Source organism: Microtus oregoni, unplaced genomic scaffold, assembly GCF_018167655.1.
Source record: "Microtus oregoni isolate MIOR12 unplaced genomic scaffold, Mior012 000023F_ref0000262, whole genome shotgun sequence".
Taxonomy (NCBI): domain Eukaryota; kingdom Metazoa; phylum Chordata; class Mammalia; order Rodentia; family Cricetidae; genus Microtus; species Microtus oregoni.
In genome coordinates, this window is record NW_024543082.1 from 34,116,602 (window position 1) to 34,135,164 (window position 18,563).

General features: G+C 45.3%; 2 protein-coding genes across 2 annotated transcripts; both read right to left on the bottom strand.

The window, feature by feature from the left end:
- Nucleotides 1-5,988: 5,988 nt before the first annotated feature.
- On the bottom strand, nucleotides 5,989-8,300 carry LOC121461792 (carbonyl reductase [NADPH] 1-like). Its single transcript, XM_041673075.1, has 3 exons — nucleotides 7,879-8,300; nucleotides 7,479-7,586; nucleotides 5,989-6,547 (listed from the first exon to the last, which is right to left on the bottom strand). Exons 1-3 carry the CDS (start codon nucleotides 8,165-8,167, stop codon nucleotides 6,111-6,113), a joined length of 834 nt encoding a protein of 277 aa, XP_041529009.1. The 5' UTR covers nucleotides 8,168-8,300; the 3' UTR covers nucleotides 5,989-6,110.
- A 6,519-nt stretch (nucleotides 8,301-14,819) lies between these two features.
- On the bottom strand, nucleotides 14,820-17,483 carry LOC121461815 (carbonyl reductase [NADPH] 1). Its single transcript, XM_041673136.1, has 3 exons — nucleotides 17,053-17,483; nucleotides 16,435-16,542; nucleotides 14,820-15,492 (listed from the first exon to the last, which is right to left on the bottom strand). The coding sequence occupies exons 1-3, from the start codon at nucleotides 17,339-17,341 to the stop codon at nucleotides 15,056-15,058; spliced, it is 834 nt and encodes a 277-aa protein (XP_041529070.1). The 5' UTR covers nucleotides 17,342-17,483; the 3' UTR covers nucleotides 14,820-15,055.
- Nucleotides 17,484-18,563: the final 1,080 nt, after the last annotated feature.

Here is an 18,563-nt window from a genome sequence, read left to right on the forward strand (position 1 = left end):
CATTACACCAGCTAGAGATACAGAAAGATTTTGGTTATTTGTATCCAAATTATACAAATGGCATCAATGTCTGGTAACAACATTTTTGACATTTTTATACTTCAAATCCTGATGCTTCCTTCTTTAATTAGTATCTAAAATGTTCTATAGTCAATGAGCTGGGATTAAAAATTAATTAAACAATTATTAACTAAGAAAAAAGAGAGCCAATATCAGAGTAACTACAGTAAATTTCCACTTCTAACCATTTAAAAATAAGCGATTTCATCAAGTAGAAATAACTGTAAATATACAGAAACTACTCAGTGGATCTTGTAAATTTTAGACATTGGTTTCATCTGTAATTTTCCCTTCCTTAGGCCAAATTCTGTTCTAATTTGGTATTCTATCACATGTAAGTGTAATGACAGAATCAGGGGTGTAGAAGATGATAGTTCAGACGCAGATCCTCGCGGGTTTACTGTTTCCGTGCGATCGAGGAGATGCTTTCTTAATGGCTTCACCTGTGTTCCTCTCTCCTAATGACGCTGTCCTGCCCACTGCTAAAGCCTCATCTCCAGCAGATCCTAGGCCTGAGTCCTCGCCACGAGGACTTCAGAACATTTAACATGTGGTTCTGCCTACACAAAATGTGTTGCTTGGTCAACGGGAGAACTGTGATGGAAAGTTCTGAAGAGAAGGTGTGTTTGCTGTGATCAGAATGCCAGGGAGGAATCTTGTCTGCAGAGATTGATGGACTCATAGGACTTTCAGTTCTACAGAGAGACTGGAATGGAGCAGGTCCAGAGGCTAATTATTTTATCTTGGGCTGGCTTTAGCTTCGTCATTCCTTGCTCCACTCTGAACGCACTCCTGTAGATGAGGAGGAGGAGGATGAAGAGGAGGAAGAGGATGCAGCTGTTAGACTGCTGAGGGAGCGGCGGGGCTGTGTCCCTGGCACCTGACCGCCCATGATGTGGGAGTGTCATATATCAATCTGTTGATTTCATTGGTTAAGCAATAAAGAAACTGCTTGGCCCTGTGGGTGGAGTAAACAGAACAGGATGCTGGGAGGAAGAGGAAGTGAGGTCAGACTCGACAGCTCTCCTCTTGCCCCGCTCCCGGGATGAAGCTCCGACCCAGGATGGACATAGGCTAGAATCTTCCTGGTAAGCGCACCTTGGGGTGCTACATACAGATGATTAGAAATGGGCTAAATTAATATGTGAGAATTAGCCTAGAAGAGAATGGGCCAAGCAGTGTTTAAAAGAATACAGTGTCCGTGTAATTATTTCGGGGCATAAGCTAGCCGTGCGGGCGGCTGGGGTGCTGGGGACACAGCCCCGCCACCCTTATTACTACATGCCCACATGGCTTATGCCCCGAAATAATTACACGGAAACTGTATTCTTTTAAACACTGCCTGGCCCATTAGTTCCAGCCTCTTATTGGCTAGCTCTTACATATTGACTTCACCCATTTCTAATAATCTGTGTAGCCCACGAGGTGGCTTACCAGGGAAGGTCTTAACCTGCGGCTGTGTCGGGAGTTAGAATCATGGCGACTCTTGACTCAGCTTTCTTTTTCCCAGCATTCTGTTCTGTTTACTCCACCCACCTACAGGATGGCCTATCAAATGGGCCTAGGCAGTTTCTTTATTAATTAACCAATGAAAGCAACAGATCAGAAAGAAATCACTCCCACATCATTTCCCCTTTTTCTGTTTAAACAAAAAAGAAAGCTTTCATTTTAACATAGTAAAATTACATATAGCAAAACAGTTATCAAGCAAGAATTACAGTTACAATATTTATATCTATTTTATCTTTTATCATAACTAAGGAAAACTATAACTATCCATTCTTCAACTCCATCAAAGACTCCAGAAGGATATATTACCTAAGCAAATAAGAAATAAATGACAGAGACATCTCACTGCCTGGACAGTCACCCAAAGTTCCTCTGTACCGTTGGGGCATTCATCTTCGGCCTACAGGTCCATAGTATCCAGCAGACACCTCCACGAAGCAGGAAATTCCAAAGATAGTTCAGTCACTTTCTTCTGTATCCTGCAGAATGTCTCGCAGACTCTTTCATGAATCAGGAACCCTGAAAGACCATCTCACCTTTAGGCAAGTTCAGCAGTCCTCTCTCTCCGGGTTCTTTGTGTCCAGTTTATGCATCAGTCCAGGCAAGAGCAGTTTCTTGCCCAAATGGCTAACCAACTCCATAAGGAGCCTCTTCGATACCCATCTTCCTTTTGAAGTAGATTGGTGCTGCCAGGAGCAGATGTGTCTCATTGTCATGAAAAGCCCTAAGTTATTAAAATATTTTAAATGCCATATTCTGCAGTCTTTGAAAGACATGAAGAATGCCTATCTAACTGAAGTATATCTCTATATATCTAGAAAATCTAACTCACATGACTACAAGCTTTACTATTATCAATGATTATCCATTAACAACCTATATTTCCTAATTATACATTACATTTTAAAAATGAACTACACAATCACAATACCTTAATCAAGATCAGAAATACATATACATATAACTAAATTGACCTTAAAATCCATACTAATGCAAATTATTCATATCTACATCATATCCCCCTTTAAATGTAAAAGAACATTTATAAACATACTGATGGTAAGAAATACAGATAGGTTGGAGGCAGGGTTCTTTTCTTATCTCTACAGGAAAATACTCATCTTCAAAGAAATTAAGGACCCTGAATATTTAATTACTGATGGATGGACACATTTTGTAAGTATTAATTTTTTATGTATGTCTTATTAAATATTTCTTTATAAATATCTAGAGCAGGTTTTGGAGTTGGACTATGGCTCAGTCCCTCTTTAATCCCAAGCTTGTTGATAAGAGATATTTCAGAGTTTCTGTCTCAGGTCAGGAGCCATGAAATGGGACAGAATAAGAATAATTATGTACTTGATCAACTTTCTTTGCTTTTCCTCATATCTGTGTCTTTCTTTATATGTCAGTATATGTCCTTGTTGTTAATGTTTAAATTTCCCATAACAAACAACAGTAATCTTTAAAGTTTCCAGGATGATAATGGGGCCCCACGACATCAACTCAATCTGGTTTTTATGACGTCATGAATATTTTTTTAAGCCCTAAAATTAGACCCGTTTTTTTGGTATCAACTGCATGAGACAATTTCGAATGGTGCACATTTTTGACAACACTCTGGCCGGACCTTCTCAAAATGCTCAGAGACTAGTTGTAATTTTCTTAGGTCAAAGGTTAATTTGGGAATTTATTATCATTTGCTTTCACAGGAGCCCCTAAGAAGAACATCGCCCCCATGTCAGCTAGAAGCAATTTTAGAGGACTATGTCCCCTCTCCCAACAGAGTTTGCCCTCAGGGTTAGGGACATCTTTTAGTGGTTGGTTTATGGTTGAGGGGATGGGGAGATATTTTATGGAATTAGGGGTATTTTCAAAAAAAGGGGGGATTAACTGGTTTGATGGGATGATTGGTATTTGTGAATTACTGTTTTTAGAAAATTGTATTGGTACTGTTTCCTGTATATTGATATATTGAATATTGAATGTGAGTGTTCCTACCTCTATTTTTGTATAAGAGTATGTTTATAACTTTGTCTATATTGTATTGATACATCTACCATATTACAATGTACATTTCTACCTCTGATACTATTTATATAATAACATTGTTTACATTTGATATGTAATGACATTGTTTACAGTTGAAGATCATTGTCTTCATATATTGCACAGTTGCTTATTCTTTTAGTCTTCAAGTTAAATAGGTATTGAGCATTATATGTTTGTCATATTTATTTTTAGGTTAATCAGGCCTTTTAGATACATAGAGATTATATTTAGTATAGATAGTATAATCTTCAGCCTCTTTGAAGAACTGTAGAAAATGGCGTTTAATCCAACCTAGAATTCTGTGCCAATGAGACACAATTACTCCTGGCAATGCCACTCTACTCCTGAGGGAATGTTGAACACCAAAGACACTCCACTGGGAGCTTGTCTTCTGGGCAGAACTGGCCTTTGGGTTAAGAAAAGCCCATACCTCAACTTCTGACAATGAAACAGGATTGTCTTATCCTGCCAAGACAGGGTAGGATAGTTCTAAGAAAGTTCCTTGCCTTTAATAATGGGATGTCAGTTATGTTAAGCCTTAGCCAAAGTTGGTTGACTCAGCATTGCAAACGAGACTTTGGGTGATTGCCCAGGTAGTCAGTTGTCTCTGTCAATTGTTGCACATTTTGGATATCTCTCGTTTGTTAAGTAATATTTATTCCCTTCTCAGATCTTTGACGGAGTTGAAGATTATATAATTGTAGTTACTCTCTACATTATTTAGACTCCTTGAGATAGAATGTCTAGCAAAACTTTTGTTCTCAATATTGTTTGTTATATTTATTATTTGTTATTATTGTATATAGTTGTATTTGGTTTAGTTCTGTCTTATTTAGACAAAGGGGGGAGATGTAGGGTTAAGCCCAGCCTTAGGGGGCATGTTTGCCTCGGGCTAATGTTTACCTATAAATCTGCCGGGCTTGGGCCCAGCCGCCCCTTCTGCTTCCTGTTCTCTACGGGAACCGTGGTACTGTAAGTCCATTTCCCATTTAAAGCTGTCTGCATTCATTTATGCTGCTACATTAGACACTTTTAATGCAGCAGAAAACTAACTTTCTATATTCCAAGAGCTAGAAAGTCATCGGACAGCATCCTGTTGTAGCATGAATTCTAATAGTATTAATAATAAAGTCCCAGAGTCGGATATAAGGGTTAATGCTGAATGTCAGAGAAGCAGAGCACCAGCCACTATCAACACTCAAAACTGAGGGGTGGGCCTGTAACATTGCATCTCCAGACTGCATCTGTCTCCAACAAACCTCAGACTGCAAGGGGCTCCTGTCTCCTCCTGCCCATGTTCATCTCTGCACCCAGCCATATCCCTCCTGTCTCCACCTCCCTAGTGCTGGGATAAAGGAGTACTCCACCACTGCCAAGCTTCCTAGTGCTTGGATAAAAGGCGTGCTCCACCACTGCCCAGCTCCCTAGTGCTGGGATAAAGGTGTGCTCCACCACTGAGTGATACCAAGTGCTGCTGGGTTTAAAGGTGTGTGCCACCATTACCTGACCTCTGGTGGTGGCTTAGCTCTGCATTCTGATACTCAAGAAAGCTTTATTTGTTAAAACACAAACTATCATTGCATCTTGGGCTTCTAAACTGACTCCCCCATCTCCTTGTCCTCAATTCTCTGTTCTATCAACCAATGTATTTCAAAGTTGACTTGATTCATGACTTTCTGTCTTCGATAAAACATTTAGAACAAGGAAAGATATAAGACCTTAATAAAACTGCTTGTATGGTGGAACATAGAATGTGGAAACCTAACTCTGTGTTCCCAGGCCATGGTCTCTCAATGGCTCCAGAAGAAATGCTCTGTAATTCTTTTGAGGGCTGAGATTGTGTTTTGCACCTCAAACACCGTCCTTGACTCAGGCTCTTCAGCTTGTCCTGCTGTCACCCAGCACACACCTGTGTGGCTGCTACAGCCGGTGGGGATCACGGAGCCTCCTGTATTCTGACCTGGCTTGAGATCTCCACTGGCTGCAGCTGTGCTCTTCCTTCTGTTGGCCCTGACTTTGGTTTCGATTAAACCCCTGAGATGAAGCCGATTTTGTGTGGGCAGAAGCTGCAAAGTAAGGACTGGAAAGATGGCTCAGTGGTGAGAGCACTTGCTGCTCTTGTAGAGACCTCAGCCATCTTTAACCCCAGCTCCAGGGGAGCCTCTGCCCTCTTCTGGTCCTCAGGAGCACTTTATGCACGTAGTACCTGTTGACAAGACGCTCACACACATAAAGGTACACCAAGATTATACAAATCATTACGCTTAAAAATCCAGCTACGTATTTTTATTTTTTCCCAGAACTGACTTTTTCTCATCCTGTATCACAGAGGGAATCATAAAGCAATTCACAGAATTACAAAGGTCAATCAGTCAAGTAGTTAATGAGTGTTTATTAGTATATTGTGTTAAATTATTAACAATGTCCCTTGGCCCTCACCAACAGGATGCAAAGGAGGAGGGCAATGTGGGAAGAGGAGAGAATTGAGTTCACCATTGTTCAACCTTTTTTTCATGAACAAACTGCCCATGAGGTCCCTCTGCATCTGGTGGCAAAAGGGCCAAGTACACGGGGGTCTCTGCTCCTTCTTCGGGGCTCTTGGGGGCCTTTGGTCCTGCCATGTCTGTTCTCACCCACCCAGGGCAACAGGCATTGAGGAGGATCTTGTCCCCTTTCCTCTGCTCGCTGAGTTTCCGGGCATGGATTCTCGACAGAACTGTCACCCCAATCTTCGTCACCCCATAAGCACTATTAGGCCAGCCTTCTTTCTCATGCACTCCTTTCTTTGTGTCCTCCACAAACTTGTTCATGAGCCCCACCAGCTCCTCCTCTGTGATGGTGTCACTTCGAAACTTCTGCTGCAGCTCCGGGCTGCAGTTCTTCAGGGCCTTGAGACTCTCCGTACTTGATACGTTCACCACTCTGCCTAAAACACACAGAGATTGCTATGCAGTGATGTATATGCAAGGACAGCACTTTACCTCGGGAGAGATTTTACACCAGGAAGCTTCCATGTGAGAGAGGATGTGCAGAACGGGACTGAGGTAGCATAAGAAATTGTATTCTTCAAGGTTTGGATGGATATAGAGGCCATGAAAACAGCAGCCTTTAGAGGTTCTAGAGATCCAGAGGAGCAGCCGGGAGAGAGGACATGAGTTCAGATGAGGTACACTTCCTCAGCTCTAAACCAGACCCTCACAGTCCTACAGGGGCTCACTTGTCATTGCTGGTGCATGGTTAATAAAGTTGGTTCACTTGCTTTGCAAATAACATAGGGTATTAGCAGTTCTTGATTTAAAAAAAGTATAATAGTTTGTGTTGCAGAATATGAACAAGTTGATGGAGAGCTAACATCAGCCTGTAGTAAGGACAGGTGATATTATTAAGTGGTATGAACCATACATACTAAAGGATGGGGCTCTTTCCTGAAGTATCTTTGGGAGGAGAAGACTTGAGTACACTGAGCACAGGAAACCTGGAGAGGGCATGTTCAAGATAGGAGGCCTCCTGGGTGGGGTTGCAGGTTCCCAGTCCAGACGTGCTGTGGAGCTTAGTGAGGGACCCACTGTGTGGGTACAGTCTGAGGTCTTGTGGGGCAGGGCATTGTGACCAGCAGGGTGCGGTTGGTGTGCACCTGGTTTTAGAGAGGAATGGAATTCTAAAAGCCCCTAAAGTGTGAGCATGTGGAACAACAGATCTTGGAAGCACAGCGGATGGTTAAAGAGGAGTCGGACATGCAAAGAGAGAATCAGGGGCCACAAAGAATTGAGACCCAAAGAGCAGAGACTCTGACCAAGTTTCAGAGAGGCTGAGGCACAGAGGGAGAGGAACGGCCTGGAAAGCACCCACAGACTCACCTCGGGGTTTCATTAGAGGGAGCAGCTCAGTGCAGACATCTTGGGTACCAAAAAAGTTTGTTTTCATTGTCACTTCTGCTTGAATGTGGAAGGGGGTTGGGTCAGCATCTTCCAGGGGAGAAAGAGAATGGATTAACTGGGTGGGACCTCACCCAGAGCCTCAGAGATCCACTGCCAATTATATAGTCAGGGCACTGCCCCACTGTTTCTAGTTAGAGAAACACAAGGCCCAAGGAGGCTCTGCTCTGCCTGCAGCACCCACCCTGCTCCTTATCTCCCAGGCGACTTGTTTTAGACTCCCATGACAGACTGCCCCTGCCCTAGCAATGCTCCCCTGAGAAGCAGAGCCCACCTTGTTACCGCTGGGGACCGCCTCCCCTCCCAACACCCCAGGGCTTACTCTTGAAGGCAATGCCCGCATTGTTGACCAGCACGTCCAGTCCCCCGTATTCCTTGAGCAAAAAGTCTCGCAGGGCGCGGATGCTCTGCAGGTCGTCGATGTCCAGCTGGTGGAAGCGCGGGCTCAGGCCTTCTGCCTGCAGCTGCTGCACTGCAGCCTTGCCCCTTGCCTCGTCCCGCGCGGTGAGCACCACGACCCCCAAGAACTTCCGACAGAGGTCACGAGTGATGGCTAAGCCGATGCCCTTGTTACCCCCGGTCACCAGCGCCACGCGGCTGCAGGACGACATGGCTGGGTGGCTGTAGGGTGGCGGTCCGGTTGGAGAGCAGTGAACCCGGGACAAGCTCTGTAGCTCGGAAGTAGCTGCAGGGTAGCTAAAAGCAGGATTTTTCTAGGGGAGATGAGTTGGAGAGGTTCTCACTAAAGGCTCAACTCAGGCCCCGCCCCGAGGAGGGCGTGGTGAGGCCGGAGACTGGGTGGGTCTTCCTTGCTTTAGACTTCCTGAAACTGTGCTTTTTGTAGCTTTGGTGTCTAGTTAGGGGGTGCTGACTCACGTTCGCGGTATCAGGCTCAGCTTTATAAAAGTTTATACTGAAGGAAACTGCCTGATCCTTTGTTATCTCCGAGCATGCAGGGTATTTTAGGTCGTTAAAACCCAACCATAAAAAACGGCTGGATATTTTCCTTAGGATAACTTGAAAGCCAGCAGCCAGGCAAGACTGCAGGGGAAGGTCGGAAAGAGGGTGCTGCAGCTGTTCAACTGGCAGTCAGGCTTTCGCCTTGCCCATGCTACTGACTCTTCGTCTGTGCTCGTCTGAATTTGCACTGTATTCCCCAACTTGCACACCAGACCTCTGTACCTAGTCTTCCTGGTGTCTAGTAAAATAACGCGTTGCCCTTTAAGTAGCAGGAAGTAGAGTTGTAGGATGAACTCTTAGAGAAGGTGAGGAATTGGAGTCCTGTTGAATTTCCCTCTGCACATAAAGCAAAGCTGCTGGATAATCCTTGGGCAGAAGCGTCCCTCCCTAACTGCACGGGCTTCTCTTTACACACTTCTAATGCCTGCCTTTGCTGGAGGTGAGGACTGACGTGTACAGAGGCAAGGGCCAGTAGGGGAGGCTGCTCTTCTTCACTCAAAACAGCACACGATGCTCCCCTTATTCCCCTTTGAAGATGACAGGATGCTCTGTGCTCAGACAGTCTACAGTAAGTTCAGCAGAGGGGAACGAATCCTCACTGTTTCCTGACACCCAGGAACTAGGGATCCAAAGTCAAGTTTCATTTCCTTACTCTTCAGTTGGTTGCTACTGCCACGGTGGCCTTTTAAATGAAGTAAGACATTTGAGTTGCACTGACCTCAGTATGCACGAGGGCAGTGGGATTGGGAATACAGTGAAATCCAGGAAACATTTGAGACCTTTCCATGACGGAAGATTCTGTTGTTTCCTATAGATTGCATGTAGTAAATTCCCATTTCAGGCTAGCCCTCTAGTCAGCTGTTTACCAAGCATTTTAGTCACCCAGGCCCCAGAATATTCTTGTTCTTCAGTCTCTACACAGACCTGGAACTGCTAGGCTGAAATCCCCAAACCAGGGAAAGAATCACAGTCTGAAAATGGAAAAGGAACCAGAAGAAGAGACACTTTGTTTCTGAACCTAGATCTGGAGAAAAAGTTCTTGGACTCTGCAACTTGACTGGCCAGTCTCTGAGGCTCAAGAGCCACCAGGGGGCAGCCAGCCACAGGCCAGAGCCTTGGAATCCCCAAGCCTCTTCCCCTCTGTAAACTTCTCTGTCAGCTGGTGGGGTCTCTCCTGCACTGTTCCTGTTGCAGCTGCTGCTGCTGTTGCTTCGTTTTGGCATTGGAGTTGGTCTCCTGGTGGTGATTACGGTCCGGACTTTGGATATAACACGTTCATATCAGAGATAGGGCTGACAAGTGTACCATGACTAAGCAGGTGCCTGTTAATCCCAGTAATCAGGGTTCAGTCCTTGGAAGGCCTGCAAAGGTGGAGGGAACGGCTGATTCCATGAAGTTGTTGTGACACCTCTGCTGGTTTACGTGGTGTTTGGTCTGCACACACGCAGGCACACACATACACACACACTCATACACCATATCCCCACCACACCCACACGTACACTATACTACCCACATTCCAGACATACATACACAGCATATACACATTCCACACACAGACAGTACACACACCATACAAATACACCACACCATACACACATACACAGTACCACACACTATACCATATACACTACACTCCACACCACCTGTAGAAATAGCACACACAGAACACACACCACCACACATACATACTGGTGGACTCTCGCGTCCAAACACCGAGGAGGAGTCGTCCCCAGAGACCACCTCACACACCACAGCCGATGCAAAAGCATGAGGATTTTATTAATTCTGTCATGACAGGGTCCTCCAGCATTCGGGAAGCCGAGAGACCTCGAACAGCTGGCACAGGCTACTTTTAAAGGAGAAGGCCACAGAAGCAATGTGGATTGTGATTGGCTTATTCAAAAGGGCTATTATCAATAATTGGCTGGAGAGCTGTTGCCAGATCAGATGAGGTAAGAGGTCATTTTGACCGTTTCCCTGGGGACCGAATCAATAATATACGTATATGGGTAATTGTTCGGGAACTGAGTACGTGCGTGTGTAGCTGTTAGGTCCTTGGTTCCCAGGGGAGGAGGGGAAGCACTATGGCATGGAGGCTGAGAGGACTCACAATAGTCAGAAATGGCTTCAGGATTGTCTTAAAGTCTTACAATACCACACATATATATCACATCACACATATGACATACCACACAACATACCCACAGAGGACACATACCGTACATATACCATACCACTCACAAACCACACAACACACCAATCATACACATTTACCACACAGCATCACAGACACAAATAATTCCTGTCATCGCCCACCACACCACACGCAATACACACATCACACAAAAACACACCACACAAACACAACCATACCACATATACAATACACATCACACCACACATGCTACACCACTACAACCATACCACATATACACACATTCCATACACACAACCACACCACCCCTACCACACACATACATAACATACCAGACACATCACACCCATAAAGCACACACACCATATACACGTACCATACACACACACATAAACCATACATATCACACACATGCCACACCACTACAACCATACCACACACACAACAACACACCATACACACACACCACCACACCCATACCACACACATACATACCACACCACAGACACACCACACCCATACCACATACCCACCATATACACTTACCACACACACACATAAACCATACACATCATACACACATGCCACACCACTACACCCATACCACACACACACTACACACACACCATACACACACACACACACACATACCATATCCCTCAGACCATACACACACCACACCCATACACCATACACACGTACCATACCACACCACACACACACACACACACACACACACACACACACACACAGAGGAGTTCATTCTATAATGTCCGTTACTCTAGAGAATCCAGATACACCTCATTTTCACCAGCTAGAGATAAGAAAAGATTTTGATTATTTGTATCCAAATTATACAAATGACATCAATGTCTGGTAACAACATTTTTGATGCTTTATACTTCAAATCCTGATGCTTCCTCATTTAATTAGTATCTAAAATGTTCTATAGTCAATGAGCTGGGATTAAAAATTAATTAAACAATTATTAAGAAAAGGAGAGCCAATATTAGAGTAACTACATTGAAATTTCCATTTTTAACCATTTAAAAATAAGCAAATTCATCAAATACAAACAACTGTAAATATACAGAAACCATACAGTGGATCTTGTAAATTTGAGACATTGGTTTCATCTGTAATTTTCACTTCATTTGGCAAAATTCGATTCTTTATTTTTTAAATTTGGTAATCTGTGTCACATGTAAATGTAATGACAGAATCAGAGGGTGTAGAAGATGATGCAGGACAATTGTCTATATTCTGTCAATTATATTGTAAATAAATGCTGATTGGCCTGTGGCCAGGTAGGAAGTAAAGGCAGGAAAACCAGACAGGGAGTAGAGGTGGGGCAATGAGAACAGGAGTATTCTGGGAAGAAGGAAGCTCTTTCAGCAGTCCTGCCCAGATCACTGAAGAAGCAGGATGTGACCTGCCACACTGAAAAAGGTACTGAGGCATGTGGATAACATAGATAAGAATAATGTGTTATTATAAGCTACAAGAGCTAATAAGAGGCCCAAGCTAATGGGCCAATTAGTTCATAATCTTATGGAGACCTCTATGTGATTTTCTTTGGGGCTACCGGCTGCAGGAACCAGGCAGGATTGAAACCCCAACAAGCAGGCACTCATGCAAGAAATTGCTCTTGTTTGGACTGTTGCATAAACTAGACATAAAGAACCCGGAGAGAGAGGACTGTTGAAGTCCTAAAGGTGAGATGGTCCTTCGGGGTTCCTGATTCATGAAAGAGTCTGCTGCGAGACATTCTGCAGGATACAGAAAAAGTGACTGAACTGTCATTGGAATTTCCTGCATCATGGAAAAGTCTGCTGGATGCCATGGGCCTGTATGCTGAAGATGGATGCCCCAAGGATACAAAAGAATTTTGGGTGACTGTCCAGGCAGCGAGATGTCTCTGTCATTTCTAGGCTTTTGGAAGTTGCTTATAATGCACTTCCTGTTTGCTTAAGTACTATTATCTCCTTCTGGAGTCTTTGATGGAGTTGAAGAATTTGTATAGTTTTCCTTAGTTATGATAAAAGATAAAGTAGATATAAATATTGTAACTATAATTTCTGCTTGATAACTTTTGTTATATGTAATTTTACTATGTTAAAGTTAAAGCCTTCCTTTTTGTTTAAACAGAAAAAGGGGAAATGGTGTAGGAGGTCCTTTTGACTATGTGTTGCTTTCATTGGTAGAATAAAGAAACTGCCTTGGCCTTTTGAGAGGGCAGCACTTAGGTAGGCAGAGTAGACAGAACTGAATGCTGGTACGAAGGGAGACAGGGAGCCGCCATGAAGCTACCAGGTCAGACATGCTGAATCTTTCCTGGTAAGCCACAACCTCTTGGTGACATACAGATTATTACAATTGGGTTGAATCAAGATGTGAGAGTTAGCCAATAAGAGGCTAGAACTAATGGGCCAGGTAGTGTTTAAATGAATACAATTTCTGTGTGGTTATTTCGGGTGTAAGCTAGCCAGACAGCCAGGACCAAAAGCAGGCCCGCTCCTCCTGTTACAAAAAGATGATAATTCAGAGGCAAATCCTAGTGGCTATTTGTTTCCATATGATGCTTCCTTAATGGCTTCACCTGTGTTCCTCTCTCCTAATGATGCTGTCCTGCCCTCTGCTCAAGCCTCATCTCCAGCAGATCCTAGGCCTGAGTCCTCGCCACGAGGCTTCTCGGAACATTCAACATGTGGAACCTGCTTGCACAAACTGTGGTGCTTGGTCAATGGAGGAACTGTGACAGAAAGTTCTGAAGAGAAGCTGTGTCTGCTATGAACAGAAAGCCAGGGAGGAGTCTTGTATGGACTGATAGGACTTTCAGTTCTATAGAGAGACTGGAATGGAGCAGGTTCAGAGGCTAATTACATCTTGGGCTGGTTTTAGCCTCTGGAACGGCCACTCCTTGTACCACTCTGAGCAAACATCTGAAGATGATGAAGATGATGAGAATAATCAGGAGGAGGAGGAAGAGGGTCATGCTGCTGATACCTATTAGAAGCTCTTAATTCAACAGAACATAATCCAAGAACTAGAAATGTTGTAATATGAGTGGCGGGGCTGTGTCCCCAGCACCCTGGCCGCCTGGCTAGCTTATGCCCCGAAATAACAACATACAACTTGTATTCATTTAAACACTGCTTGGCCCTTTAGTTCTAGCCCTTACTGGCTAATTCTGATATCCCGATCAACCCATCTCTAATAATCTGTGAGCACCGGTCTTACCGGGAAGATTCTAGCCTATGTCCATCCTGGGTCGGAGCTTCATCTCGTGTGTCTGCCCGGGAGCGGGGCATGGCGTCTCTGTTCCAGAGAGCAGAGCTGTCGAGTCTGAGCTCACTTCCTTTTCCTCCCAGCTATCTGTTCTGTTTACTCCTCCCACCTATGTTTTAACCTATGAGCCCAAGCAGTTTCTTTATTACTTAACCAATAACCTTCCTCCATCATAGAAAGTCATTAAAAAACATCTTGGGTTTATAAAATGGTTCCTTTCCTCATTGTATCCATCTCTCTGGTCTACCTACCATGTATTTTAAATTTCCTTCATACTTTACTTTGCTCAATAAAACTTTATAGAAAAAGGAAGGTATAAAACCTATATAAAACTGCTTGTATGTGGGAACATAGAATGTGGTTCCCAGGCCATGGTCTCTCAATGGCTCCAGAAGAAATGCTCTGTAATTCTTTTGAGGGCTGAGATTGTGTTTTGCACCTCAAACACCGTCCTTGACTCAGGCTCTTCAGCTTGTCCTGCTGTCACCCAGCACACACCTGTGTGGCTGCTACAGCCGGCAGGGATCACAGAGCCCCCTGTATTCTGACCTGGCTTGAGATCTCCACTGGCTGCAGCTGTGCTCTTCCTTCTGTTGGCCCTGACTTTGGTTTTGATTAAACCCCTGAGATGAAGCCGATTTTGTGTGGGCAGAAGCTGCAAAGTAAGGACTGGAAAGATGGCTCAGTGGTGAGAGCACTTGCTGCTCTTGTAGAGACCTCAGCCGTCTTTAACCCCAGATCCAGGGGAGCCTCTGCCCTCTTCTGGTCCTCAGGAGCACTTTATGCACGTAGTACCTGTCCATGCATCTAGACAAGACGCTCACACACATAAAGGTACACCAAGATTATACAAATCATTACGCTTAAAGAAAAAGCCACATATTTTTATTTTTTTCCCAGAATTGACTTTTTCTCATCCTGTATCACAGAGGGAATCATAGCACAATTCACAGAATTACAAAGGTCAATCAATCAAGTAGTTAAAGAGTATTAAATTAGTATATTGTGTTAGTATATTATCAATGTTCCTTGGTCCTCACCAAAAGGATACAAAGAGAGGGAGAGGTGATGTGGGAAGAGGTGAGAGTTGAACTCACCATTTTTCAACCTTTTTTTCCTGAACAAACTGCCCATGAGGTCCCTCTGCATCTGGTGGCAAAAGAGCCAAGTACACGGGGGTCTCTGCTCCTTCTTCGGGGCTCTTGGTGGCTTTTGGTCCTGCCATGTCTGTTCTCACCCACCCAGGGCAACAGGCATTGAGGAGGATCTTGTCCCCTTTCCTCTGCTCGCTGAGTTTCCGGGCATGGATTCTCGACAGGACTGTCACCCCAATCTTACTCACCCCATAAGCACTATTAGGCCAGCCTTCTTTCTCATGTACTCCTTTCTTTGTATCCTCCACAAACTTGTTCATGAGCCCCACCAGCTCCTCCTCTGTGATGGTGTCACTTCGAAACTTCTGCTGCAGCTCCGGGCTGCAGTTTTTCAGGGCCCTGAGACTCAGCATGCTCGATACATTCACCACTCTGCCTAAAATATACCAGAAATTGCTATGTAAAGAGGTGTACGCAATGATGGTACTTTATCTTGGTGAGATTTTACACCAGGAAGCTTCCATGTGAGAGAGGATGTGCAGAACAGGACTGAGGTAGTAAAAGAAACTGTATTCTTTCCTTTAAGGTTCGGGTGGGCAGAGAAGCCAGGTCACCATAGAAACAGCAGCCTTTAGAGGTTCTAGAGATGCAGAGGAGCAGCCGAGAGAGAGGACATGAGTTCAGATGAGGTATACTTCCCCAGCTCTAAACCAGACCCTCACAGTCCTACAGGGGCTCACTTGTCATTGCTGGTGCGTGGTCATTGAGTGGTGTTCACACGCCATGCAGATAACATGGGGTATCAGCAGTTCTTGATAACAGTTATGTCATAGTTAGTTATGCAGAGCATGCACAAGTTGATGGAGAGCTAACATGAGCCTGTACTGTATTAAGGACAGGTGAGATTATCAAGTGGTGTGAACCATACTAAAGGCTTGGGCTTGTCCCCTGAAGTATCTTTGGGAGGAGAAGACTTGGGTAGACAGGGTGTAGAAACCTTGGACAGGGCATGCTCAGGAAAGGAGGCCTCCTTGGTGGGATTGCAGTTTCCCAGTCGAGACCTGCTGTGGAGCTTAGTGAGGGACCCACTGTGTGGGTGAGTCTGAGGTCTTGTGGGGCAGGGCATTGTGACCAGCAGGGTGCGATTGGTGTGCACCAGGTTTTAGAGAGGAATGGAATTCTAAAAGCCCCTAAAGTGTGAACATGTGGAACAACAGACCTTGGAAGCACAGCGGATGGTTAAAGAGGAGTCGGACATGCAAAGAGAGAATCAAGGGCCACAAAGAATTGAGACCCAAAGAGCAGAGACTATGTCCAAATTTCAGAGAGGCTGAGGCTATAGGGAGAGGAGCGGCCTGGAAAGCACCCACAGACTCACCTCGGGGTTTCATTAGAGGGAGCAGCTCAGTGCAGACATCTTGGGTACCAAAAAAGTTTGTTTTCAATGTCACTTCTGCTTGAATGTGGAAGGGGGTTGGGTCAGCATCTTCCGGGGGAGAAAGAGAATCGCGTTACTCCAGTGGGATACTATAGACAGGAGTGAGAGCCCTAGCAATCCACTGCCAAGTATTTAGTCAGGGCATCGCCCCACTGCCAATCTGAATATATTCTATCATTTTTGAAAGCACCCAGGGGTGGGGGTGGGGAAGGTTTATGTATTAAGATAGCAAAGTAATCCCCCTCCCCTGGTCTTTTCTTTTTCTCTGCCCAATTCTTTGTTTGTTTTACTACCACATAAGAATTCAATTCAAGTATACCCATGCCCACCTACTCAACTGCTGAGTGAAGGAAACCTGGAAAGCAGGGTAACGCGGTCTAGTTGGGTAAACACAGGGCTCTGCTCTGCCTGCAGCCCCCACCCTGTTCCTTATCTCCCAGGGGACTTGTTTTAGACTCCCACAACACTTTCCCTGCCCTAGCAATGCTCCCCTGAGAAGCAGAGCCCACCCTGGCACCGCCGGGGAAGCCGCCTCCCCTTTCCACACCCAGGGCTTACTCTTGAAGGCAATTCCCGCATTGTTGACCAGTATGTCCAGTCCCCCGTATTCCTTGAGCAAAAAGTCTCGCAGAGCGCGGATGCTCTGCAGGTCGTCGATGTCCAGCTGGTGGAAGCGCGGGCTCAGGCCTTCTGCCTGCAGCTGCTGCACTGCAGCCTTGCCCCTTGCCTCGTCTCGCGCGGTGAGCACCACGTCCCCCAAGAACTTCCGACAGAGGTCACGAGTGATGGCGAATCCTATGCCCTTGTTAGCCCCGGTCACCAGCGCCACGCGGCTGCAGGATGACATGGCTGGGTGGGTGTAGAGTAGGGGTCGGAGAGCAGCGAACCTGGGGTTAACTGCGGTAGGAGGTAGCTGGACAGCCAGTCCACGCAGTGTTTTTCTAGCGGTTGTAAGTTGGAGAGGCCAGCATGGGCGCAATGCGCAGGCGCATCTCTTGATGCCGCCCCCAAGAGGGCGTGGCGTAGCAGGCGGCTTCTCTGGGTCTTGCTTTCTTAAGACTTTTGAAACTGGGCGATTGTCTTGCTGGTGTTTATTTATGGAGTTGTGGCTCACCTTCGCAGGCTTGGTCTTTTTTTTTTTTTTTTAAATAAAAATTTCCAATCAAAGAAACATGCTACATTTCGCTAGCTCAGAGCATGCAGGGTGTTACTGGGTTTTAAAAACCAGCCACAAAAAAACCGGCTGGGCCAGCTAGCTCACAGGTATTTCAGGCTTTCTTCTTAAGCCGACTTGGAAGCTAGCAGCCAGGCAAGACTGCAGGGGAAGGTGGGAGAGAGGGTGCTGCAGCTGTCCAACTGGCAGTCAGGCTTTCGCCTTGCCCATGCTACTGACTCTTCGTCTGTGCTCGTCTGAATTTGCACTGTATTCCCCAACTTGCACACCAGACCTCTGTACTTAGTCTTCCTGGTGTCTAGTAAAATAATGCGCTGCCCTTTAAGTAGCAGGAACTAGAGTTGTAGGATGAACTCTTAGAGAAGGTGAGGAATTGGAGTCGTGTTGAATTTCCCTCTGCACATAAAGCAAAGCTGCTGGATAATCCTTGGGCAGAAGCGTCCCTCCCTAACCGCACGGGCTTCTCTTTACACACTTCTAATGCCTGCCTTTGCTGGAGGTGAGGACTGACGTGTACAGAGGCAAGGGCCATCAGGGAAGGCCGCTCTTCACTCAAAACAGCACACGATGCTCCCCTTATTCCCCTTTGAAGATGACGGGATGCTCTGTGCTCAGAAAGTCTACAGTTGGTTCAGCAGAGGGGAACTAATCCTCACTGTTCCTGACACCCAAGAACTAGGGATCCAAGGTCAAGTTCCATTTCCTTACTCTTCAGTTGGTTGCTACTGCCATGGTGGCCCTTTAAATAAAGTAAGACATTTGAGTTGCACTGACCTCAGTATGCACGAGGGCGGTGGGATTGGGAATACAGTGAAATCCAGGAAACAGATGAGACCTTTCCACGAAGGAAGATTTTTTTTTTTTGTTTTCTTTGGAATGCATGTAGTCAATTCCC

Excerpts from the sequence above, each read along its gene's own strand:
- LOC121461792 (XM_041673075.1), bottom strand. The coding sequence starts at position 8,167 with ATGTCGTCCTGCAGCCGCGTGGCGCTGGTGACCGGGGGTAACAAGGGC. Across the intron at positions 7,587-7,878 it reads TGCGGGCATTGCCTTCAAGA|ATGCTGACCCAACCCCCTTC; the intron begins GTAAGCCCTGGG and ends CTCCCCTGGAAG. Across the intron at positions 6,548-7,478 it reads CCCTCTAATGAAACCCCGAG|GCAGAGTGGTGAACGTATCA; the intron begins GTGAGTCTGTGG and ends TGTGTGTTTTAG.
- LOC121461815 (XM_041673136.1), bottom strand. The coding sequence starts at position 17,341 with ATGTCATCCTGCAGCCGCGTGGCGCTGGTGACCGGGGCTAACAAGGGC. Across the intron at positions 16,543-17,052 it reads TGCGGGAATTGCCTTCAAGA|ATGCTGACCCAACCCCCTTC; the intron begins GTAAGCCCTGGG and ends CTCCCCCGGAAG. Across the intron at positions 15,493-16,434 it reads CCCTCTAATGAAACCCCGAG|GCAGAGTGGTGAATGTATCG; the intron begins GTGAGTCTGTGG and ends GGTATATTTTAG.